A 10,651-nucleotide genomic window follows, 5' to 3' on the forward strand; every position below is an offset into this window, starting at 1 on the left:
TCTCTCTCTCTCTCTCTCTCTCTCTCTCTCTCTCTCTCTCTCTCTCTCTCTCTTTTTCTTTTTTCTTCTCCCCGACAAAGGACTCAGCTCCCCAAACCACATCATGACTTCTTACTCTTATCTGGCCAGCATCACCACCCAGGATTTTCCCTCCTAAGGCCTTGCGGATGATTACAGACTCCTTAGCAAGAGGGCCACACAAAGGCGAGCTGAGCCCAGGTGCTGGTTCTTTGTTTTAACTGTGTGTTAATGTAGGCCGCTGTGAGGGGGCTCCAGCCTCTGCTTGCCCTATGTGGCAAAGAATTAGCTCTCAGCTCTCAGAGCTAGCTGCTCCCGCCTTTCAGGAGGATGCCAGCTGGGCTCAGCCGAGTTCTCTCAAGGAGGCTTTCTTTGTTAGGGACGAAATATAAATGCCAAGTTTCAGCCCTATTAACAGTGGCAATTATTAGAAATCTCTTGAGAGTGGCAACACTTGAGATCTCAAATCACCCAAAACCTTCAGGGGAAAACAAAAAACAAAAAAAAACAAAAAAACCCTGCTACTCTTTTCCTGGTTTAGCCCATACCACCAGGTAAATGTATTCCTTTGAGCTGCTGGCAGATTCAGCTGGTTTGAAAGCAAGCAAAAGATGTCAACTTTTCTTTTTCCCTAGCTGCCCACACCTTTGGAGGCAAAACCAAGCATCTTTCTAAAAAAAAAAACAAACAAAAAAAAACAATAACAATAACAAAAAACCACCTTACTCTAATAAAGTTCCCAAAAGTTTCACTGACAGTTATACGGAACGGCAAAAGGTCACCAAGTCACTCTCCAGGTCCATGGTTCTGGGCTTGACTTCATGAACAACTGAAAGGTAGACCATCTTTCCTCATATATTCCATGAGATTTCCAATCTAGGATCCCATCGTTCCAAACACATAGTACACACGAAACATTACATGCTGCCGTTGTCAAGCCAACAGGTAGTTTACTGCACACTGGCCCCCAGCTGAAGGCTTCCATCATAAACATTTTTTCAAATCCCACCGCCTTTTCCCCCTCTCAGTTTGTCTTATCCAATTCAGCTTGATTGATAGAAGTAGCCATAACACCACCGTAACCAGTTTTACGTGACCGCCTAGAAAAAGATACAGGGATTCCCAGGCTAAATTAGAACTGCCATCACAATGAGAGAGAATTCTCTCGTAAACACTCAACTCGAGCTGCCTCCCAGTCTATGTGTGCCTGTGCTTGGGAGCGGGTCATGTTGGGATCCACTGCCTGGAGAACGTAGGGTAAGATTAGTGGGTCTCTACATCCACCCAGACCAGGAAGGCTGAGAGTCAAAGGAGAAACTGGTATTCTCAAAATGACATGCTAACACAGAGGCAGTGTGAGCACCAGGCTTCAAGTGTGGTCTAGCAGTTTAGTCTAGCGATTATATCAACTATGGAGTCCGCTGACTTGTTCCCACTCTGTTGCAGCTAAAGATAGCAAGATGGCTGTTCGGCCCACTCAGTTATTTTAGGGAACCTCTGAGAATTTGTTAGGGGTAGAGAACCACAGATGAGCAGTTATGGAGAGAAGTGATTTAGAAAGACAGAGAAGGTGGCGTGGGGGCTGGCTTTGTCCTTGCTCATCGTGCCATCCTCTGAAGGGTGCAGGGTACAGGAATACTCTCACAAGCCTTTCCATATGTGGCCAGCCGGCTACAGAGCCACCAGATCCACTCTGAAAGGCAATAGCCACACACGTCTTAATTTGCCAAAACAAGGAAGGAAGTATTCCTTTAAGTGGCTTGACTGTCCAACCAATGTGGTAGTAACACATAGCCAGCAAGCCTGAGAAACATAACCTGGTGAATTAGGACGCATCCACACGGAATACACACAATCCATTATCTAAGCTGTCCTACACAGCAGAGCTCCAAATACCTCCCTAAAATTTAGGACAATTACTAGTTGAACTATTTCAGGCACACATGGGTTAAATGAGATGCGATTCTGACATTTAGTTTACCTGTTTCCTTTTGCTTGCTTTTCTATTGTTTGTTCTTTTCATGGGGTGACTAGCAAATTTAGATGGAGGAATATAAAATTATATATATAGCAGTATTCTGTCTGAGAATTCTAGGACTGGATACAGAGAGTATAAAAGGGTCAGGGGGACAAGCATTTCACACAAGAGCATAGTCATCACTGAGACAGCCTCCAAAGTCTCGGTTAAGATGACAAACATCCCATAGAGAGATGGATGGGTCTATAACCCAGGAGAGAGGCAGTCAGCACCGAGGCACACAGATTCTGGAAAATAATAGTAACTGCAATTAATTGAGCACAGGCATTAAACACCAAACACCATGCTTCCTGGTGTTGTCTTGTTTAGTCTGTCAAGTGAGCCTGAGTCCTCAGTATTATTTTCACCCCAGATGAGGAAATTGATGCCCTGTGAAATCAAATAACTAATGCGATTTGACCCGGTTGGTTTGACTGTAAACCCATGTTCTATCATCCTAGGTTGCCACTAGCTGTTGTTTTTCCAAGTGTCTTCCTCCCCAAGGATGTGGCATACCTTACTCCTATGTTAGAGACTCATTGCTTTAGCTTTACCTTCTAACTCTTCAGCATGGTAACTGTCCTGAGAGGACAGCCATAGAGTTCCTGATCCTGCATATTTTCAGGCAAAGTAAACTTTTCAAAGTATGTCTTTTCACTGAGCTTAAAAATTGACGGACTCAAGGATGGGAGAAAGCACACAACAGGATCCTAAACTTGGAAAAGAAAGAGCTCCAATCAGAGAAGCGGGTAGCACAACTGGATGCCTGGGGGTTCTGAGGATAAAACCCAGCATCACCCATAATGGGACTCAAGAATATGTCTACAGCAACAGAGCATGAAGTATACCTCCAATAGTTGACTTATTGTTTTTCTTGTTTATTCTTAAATACCATATCCACTGCAGGAACACTGAAAAACATTTTGACATGCCCTCAAAATCTTTCCATAGCGTTACCAAGTGACCCAGCACTTCTCCTCCTATATGTACAGAAGACATATACACGCAAGCCCTGTAGTGATGTAAGTATGTATGCAGCAGCAAGCAACAGTATCCATAGTAGCCAAAAGGGGGAAAGAACCCAAGTGTCTATCAGCTGATGGATGGACAAAACAAATGTGGATATCCACTCAGTGAAATAGTATTTGGCTGGGAAAAGATCCAAAGAGTTCTCATATGTATGTTGAAAAGGTAGACCAATCTTAAAAAACAGGTTAAATGGGAAAAGCTGGTTATAAAGCACCACATGAGGTATGGTTATATTCCTGTGGAAAGGCAGAGTGTGGGATAAGATGCCAATAGGGTCCAGGCATGAGAGAGAGGGACACAGCCTGACTGGTGATAGATACAGGTCAGGAGCAAGCCAGAATCTTCTAGAACTACATTGTAGCACTGTGAGCTCTGTGAATACACTAAAAAAAAAAAAAAACACTGAACTGTATTTTGGAAAGGGGTGAATTTCATGGTATATAAAATACATTTCAAACATATGTTTAAAAAACATAACATGAAGAAACAGTAGCCTGCTGTGTGTCAAGAAGCCCATCTCTGTGACAAAGATAGTATTTCTCCTAAATACAGAACACATTGGGAATTTGGGGAGAGGTCACATGACTCTGGCTACTGTTTTTACCAAGTTCCCACCTTGAAGCTCTGTAGGTTGACAGTCAGAATCTGGGCATGCTCAGAGAAAACAATCTAACCCTGAGGATGCATTGTCTCCTGTTGGTGTTGCTGGGGAAACAATATCTACCACACAGGCAGTTCTAGCTAGCTAGGTGGCGGTTGTCCAGGAAGAACATGATTAAAAGGCCCTGACCCTCCTCTTCATCACTCTATTCCCTGCCCAACTTCTGGCAAAACACAGCTAATTCTCAATTTTAGAAAATACATGAGAAACAAAAGAAGCTAACCTTTAATTCAGCAATTTTTCTCTTTCAAGCTTGGGAACTGGCTCACCCGTAGGGACCATCTGGTAGAGGTCCCTCTCTTTCGTGTAAGAAAACAGGGTCAGAAATCATAAAACCTGCCAGCCATGTCTGTTCCTACCAGGCATATACTACGTCATTTAATCCTCCCAGTGACCCTTCACCGTACAGTCAAGCTTGGGAGGGTACTCAGGAAAAGAATGGCACACACCCAAGTGTGGGCATCAGGGTCTCAAGAGACAGTTACCATAGAGATGGGTATAACTGTGACCTTCATTTTATAGAAAAGAAAAATTGGCCTCAGAGAAGTTTAGCAACCTAAAGAAAGTCACACAGCAAAAAGTAGTTGATTGAGGGAACTGGCTGTAGAAAACAAGTAGTTACCCACCAGCTACTGTCAGTTTCTCTTAAAATTAAGAAATCTGTCTGTATTCTTAAAATTGCTTAGTTGAAGTATACAACGAGCAAAAAAACATAAGGCACCACCCCAATACCCACTTATTGACAAAAGTTTCAGGGGCAGAAGCAGGTAAAACTATACGCCATAGCATAGAAAGGTTGAACTTTGACCCCACAGAGCCTTTAGGCAAGTCACTAGTGACCTGGCTCTGCCATCCCAAGGGTAGGCTTTTCAGTCCCATGACAATCTATACCTGTACTTTTTATATCCAGGGAGCCATTTTGCAAACTGCTAAGAATTGCCATCTTTGAGATGCCAAGCGGGCAAAACACATACACTCTGCCCCCATCCCCATCCCCATCCCCACCCCCACCTCTGAGACAATAAGCCTCCTCCGCCATCATTATGGGCCACAGGTACATGTTTCTGCGGTCTACAAGGGTTAATGAAAAGGCACCCTGAGAGGGTCACTGACAGGAAGCTCAGGAACCCTGTGTTTATCTTCACCAGTCCCCTCCACACCACCTCAATGAAGGAACAGGATGAATGGAGAACCAGTGCCTTCCCCTAACCCAGGTGAACAAGGCAGAAGAAAGGCGTGTGGATACTCTAGGTGAAAGAAAAAAAAATGGAGGCATAGTTGTTCGTATCCTTAATCCTAGCTGTGGGTTGCAGAGACAGAGGCAGGCCCATCTATGTGAGTTCAAGGCCAGCCTGGTATACATAACATATAACATGTTCCAGGGTTATACAGTGAGTCCCTACCTCAACGGAAAAAAAAAAAAGTCATCCTTGGTTATATAGCAAGTCTGTGGCTAGTCTGAGCTTTTGTGTGTGTGTGTGTGTGTGTGTGTGTGTGTGTGTGTGCGTACTAGTTCCTGTTTTCTAACCTCCACACATCTGTCATGGTACTCCTCACCCCCACCACACACACAAATAAATGCATAAGTATAATTAAAATAGAACAGTTTTAAAGATGCCAGAGCGCTGCTTTAAAAACTCCCGTGATTTTACGTTTACATATGGCCAGTATCTAGGTTTAGGTTTGTTTACTTGTTCAGGGTTATTTTTTGTAATTTTGCCAAGAATGAGAAAAAACATTTTTGGATATCAACAGAACACAGACGCAAAGCCTTCAAAAGGCCAAGCCCCAGCTGGGAGCTGAGTCCTGGAATCGTCCATAGGTCTTAGCCTCTCCATAACGACACCCAGCACACTAGTCTGCAGCTCAGGCAGTTCTGGGTCTAGTGTTCTTCCTTGAACACAGCCTCTTGCAGAGTCTCCATGCAAACTGTCTCTCAAGTTCAACTCAGGTGAGGAAACAAATAACACACCATTCCCCTTCAATCTCTTTAGAGAAGCTATGAGCAAATCATACCCTACACCCTCTTCACACTTCTCAGGAGCTCAGGTGTCTGGAAACCCACTTTCAAGGAATGGAAAGACGCTGAAAAGCCTGGAGACAGAGACGACTTGTCTCCAGGTCACCCGACACGCTCTCAGAGTCACGCTGCTGGTCCACAGCATGTGTGCCTCACAGTAACCTAATAGTAAAGCTAGCACTAGCAGTGCATGAGGGACGCTGTCTTGCGACGTCTCCTTCATTTGCTGTTCTTTCCTTTCCTTAGCCCATTCTCCCTGGCATGCAGCCTGAAAGGACCAAATTCTCAACTTCTCAGATGTCTTTTCAAAACAAAAAAAAAAGGTTTTGTCCCACCCAGCTCAGAAAGGGACCTGATCAGAGGCTGTTCCAGACTGTCTACAGCTATTTCAGTCCTGGTCTGCTCAAGGAACAAGGTCACTTGCGTCTTTTGAAGTCACGCACAGCTTCCTTCCACAGTTAATCCACCCCCCTCTCACAGACACAGACACACACACACACAAATGTGCACATCTCTAGTTCTTCATGGGGCAGGGAAAGAAGTAAGTGTCCCATCGGGTCACTGCTGTGGCAGCAGCAGGCAGGATAGAGAAGAGTAGGAGTGAAAAAGGAAATAAGGGGAAAGAGTAAAAAGCAAATCGGGCAGCGCCATGATGGGGGTGTTAATTGGACACAGACAGACAGAGAACAAAAGAGGGTTAAAAAAGGGGGGATCGGTTTTTAAACCCTCCTCCAATTATTTGATTGAACTCAAGGGCAGATTACACTCGAAACTTAGCTGAGGAGTGCCAGAGAAAGCTATTAGGTGCTAAAATTAAAATTCACTCACAACTGCAGCTTGTTCACAGGTGTTTCTGACTCCCTCTTTAGTAAACAAGGCTCAGTTTTCACCTTTCCTGACTTTTAAACCTCTGTGATTTTTTTTTTTGACAGAGAAGTGTAAACATTTTTTAAAAAAATTAAGAAAAATTTTAAGCATTTATTAAATATCCCGGATCTTTTTTTTTTTCCCCAGAAAGTCACCGTACTTGACTTTCTTCTCCTATTCTTCGGTCCCAAGAAACCCATTTTCCAGCCCACATAGACACAGGCAAATCTCAGCCTATTGCTAACATGTCAAAGGACAAGTTGACAGTTCTTTAAAAGGAAATTTGATTGTAAATAACCCAAATTCTGTATTTAAATACTCTATGGTCCCAGACTGAACATACAGCTAAAAGCCACATCTGTAAAGTCCGTTGCTGTAGCTCTCAACAGGGTTTGCACGCAGCCGACTGCAATTTGCAACCTGAATGTTTTGTTGGCATTTTTTTAATCTTAGCGTTTACATTTAAAAAGCAAAAAGTATCCAAATAAACACTTCCCCACACTCTAAAGCAAAACACTCAAGTTCATCTACTTTTCAAAAATCCCAGAGTAATTTCTGACTTAAATACCCATCAATCAACTATAATTCAGTCGGTGCTTCCTTCTTTGGGTATTATGCACGTGTTTTTTGTTTTTGTTTTTTAAGTACCAAAAGGTTGATCAGCCGTCTTTGCAAGTTTTCCTATTCACCTCAGTCTTCCAACTAAATCAATAAAATCCAAGAAACAAAAGCAGCAAGCACCCTCCCCACCCCCAAGAAACAAAAGCAGCAAGCCAACACACACACACACACACACACACACACACACACACACACCAGCTCTTTGCCAGAGTACACAGATCTGCTCTACCTTGAGCTGCCTCAGCGAAGCCACTCATTCCATGCTGTGGGGCTTGATAGTCCCAATAAGAAAAGTTCCCAGACAGCAAAGAATCGTGTGAACTGGTCTTTTAGACCACCTTTTAACTAGTTTTGAAAGAAGACAGACAGACAGACAGACAGACAGACAGACAGACAGACAAGGGCACTGAAAAACTTGTGCAACTTTACACTTTGCAGTCCCCCAGGGCATCAGAGGCACGGAGATGCACAGGCAGTCCAGATCCTGAACACAGACAGACGTCATGGCACTTGGAAATAAAAGCTTATTTTGAACACAGTACTGTCTGCCCTACCACAGACACCTCGTTCTGTTCCCTCCCTACAGTCTCCCAACACTCAACACTCACTCAAAGGAGTGAGCTCCTGCTCCCCCCTACTCAGGTGTCCTCTCCAGAGGACTTTGTTTGGTACCCCTCTTCACACAGGAACAATCGTCATTTACATAAAATAAACCATCCTTTAAGATATCCAGTGTCAGTTACACATAAAAGTTTAAATCAGACCACTTTTAAGACTCCAACCATATTCATATTGACAATAATTAAAAAAAAATAAAGAGACAGTATCTTCCAATCATAAGAACATTGTTTTGACCAGTTCCACAATCTACTCCCCCCACCTCCCTACCCCTGGCACTGTAGCCAATATTAATCAGGGGCAAAGTCTTTACCAAGCACCTGAATCGGGACTTCTATCCACACCCACCCACTTTGATCTACACTACCTCAGCTGGTTTTAATTAGGAGATCAGAATTGAACACTTGGGCCACGATGTACAAGTTGGTTACCTGACGGGTACCCTTCCCATTAAAAATATAGAATGTAGCATCTTTAAAGAGAAACTCTCCTTCTGTCCCTTTATTTCCAATTCCTTCTTATTGTGACTCTGCATTTCATGAACCAAGATTAGAAAAAAACAAAACAAAACTCCAACTTGAGAAACAAAACCCTCCGTTCAAAGTGAATAACCACAGAAGACTTAAAAAGAGAAGGAAAATTAGGAGAGGAGACACATATGCACACAAGCCCATGGCTTCCTTCCCTGAGCTAATAGAAAGAAAGAAAGAAAATAACAAAACAATACAACAACAACAACAACAAAAACCTAAGAGGCACACTGAGGCAAAGCTCCTTTGATATTGGTATGCACAATCAATACATCTCTCAAAAGGCGCCTCTCAGGGCTAAAGTGACGCAATTATCAGCTTTGCAGTAAGGTTAGGTCCTGGCACAGCCACCTGGATGACTCAGAGGTCTGAACAGCCTGTCTCAGGTGCTTTGTCTGCGGTGTTCCATACCATACAAGGGCCATCCAACAAAGAAGCTGTTTACTAATTTCACAGACATTCGAAAGACATGAGTAATTATAGATTCAATTAACAGTGACCTCTTGAAAAGATTCTTTTTTTTTTTTTTAAACAGAGAAATCCAGAGACCTTTAAAAGGAGAGACATAAGGAAAGCCACCGTCCGTGGCCTCCCCTTTCCCATGTGTAACTATCAATGTATATCAACCGAGCATGCAATCATATGTATTGTCACTTTCATTTATGTCATGCCCTTGCTTATATGGTTTAGATATGAATTATTGACTGTTATACACCTTGTTGTAAAAAATAAATAAATAATATGGGATGGCAGGTACTTTGCCTGGCTTTAAAGTGGGCGGCTAGAAAGTCAGAGACTAGCAGCCTCTCCCCGTTTGCTGCATACACCCCTCAGTCCTTCTTTATGCCCTAGCTTCAGATTGCCTTTTCCACCCTTTCTTCTTACACCGGAGCAATTTCACCCACTTTAGAAAATTAAGGACCAAGATAAAGAAACAAGAGGACAGTTGCTAAGTGCCCTTTCTCCGCACATCTGTTGTTTAAGAACACCTCTGATTGATGACTGCGATTTTTTAATTGTTGCTTTAAAATTTAAATGCCCTCCTGGGATGTGTTATAAGTGTGTTAGTCTATGATATGAGGTTCAGAAAGTAGCAAAACAACAGAGGGAATGATCTCTGGATAATGTAGTGCCCTAAATCTAAAGAGTGTCCCGGCTAAAAAAAAAAAAATCAGAGACCATTCAAAAGCCCGTTCACCTAATATTGAATTGGACATTCCACAAAGGTATTCCAAGACACTCTTTTGAGAACCTCAAGTTGATTACTCTGTGTAAATACAAAGAACAGAGTGGCAAAAAAGAAAGGAAACAACAGTTTAGCTCTTACACTGCTGCCCTACAGTAGGGGTGAGAAAGACGGGGGTCAGTAATTGTAGACAAAAATATATTCCTTCAGGAAATGGACTTTTACTTTCACATTTTTCCCCCAAAGGCATATCATTTTATAAATTTCCCGTCAAAACCTCTGCCTTAGCCCCAATTTCAAAAAGAGTTGGGGCCAGATTTAAAGAAAACATACTGCTTGAAATCGGCTGTCAAAGCTGTTTCCCTTTAGAGAGAGCAGACATAGACTTTCCTGGTAGCGCTTGCATTCTACAATGTTAAGGTCCCAAGAAGAGTAGGGAAGCTGCAGCTTCAGCGGTTTAACTAGCCAAAGAAAAAGGCCCAAAGGTTGGGTTTTCATTCCTACCTGTTTTTTCTTTGATTTCACACAACACATTAAACAAGGCAGGCTTCATTCTGTGGCAGTTTAAAGCATGTTTTCTGTAAGAAAAAACAAAACAAAACAAAAAACAAACACAACAGCTTAGGTGGACACTCAAGATCAAACTGATAAGGTACAGAGGGGACCTCAACATTTAGCCAAAAATAAGTAAATAAATAAAATTATACATCAAGCCTAACTCTATGGCATGCTTCAATTGTTTTTATGACTTAATATACAAAGTCCCACCATAGCGAAAGAAGCAATGGTGATTAGCAGTGTGAGTAGGGATTTAACTACAGAGCAGAAACAACCTAAACTATGTCCATTAGGGAAAGGGTTTTTCTTTTCATCTTTCTTTTTTCTCCCTTCCACCCCTTGGTAAGTGGTTAAACCAAAGTGGAATTCTTCAACCAAGAATCCTATGGAAGACAATGCATCAAGGCCAAATGCATAGGTTAACAGTTTTGTATGATCTCTGTAAGGGCCATAGCCTAGAAGCTATGCTTCTCTCTCTCTCTCTCTCTCTCTCTCTCTCTCTCTCTCTCTCTCTCTCTCTCTCTCT

General features: G+C 42.6%; 1 protein-coding gene across 4 annotated transcripts in view; it reads right to left on the bottom strand.

The window, feature by feature from the left end:
* Pbx1 (PBX homeobox 1) overlaps positions 1–10,651 on the bottom strand; it is a 305,452-nt gene that overhangs the window by 290,949 nt on the left and 3,852 nt on the right. For all 4 annotated transcript variants that reach the window (XM_028759040.1, XM_028759029.1, XM_028759037.1 and 1 more), the window contains exon 2: positions 10,072–10,145. In XM_028759040.1, the coding sequence (XP_028614873.1) occupies positions 10,072–10,145 (74 nt within the window). The remainder of the gene's footprint in view (positions 1–10,071; positions 10,146–10,651) is intronic.

The sequence above is a fragment of the Grammomys surdaster genome, unplaced genomic scaffold (genome assembly GCF_004785775.1).
Source record: "Grammomys surdaster isolate TR1022 unplaced genomic scaffold, NIH_TR_1.0 130, whole genome shotgun sequence".
Lineage (NCBI taxonomy): Eukaryota > Metazoa > Chordata > Mammalia > Rodentia > Muridae > Grammomys > Grammomys surdaster.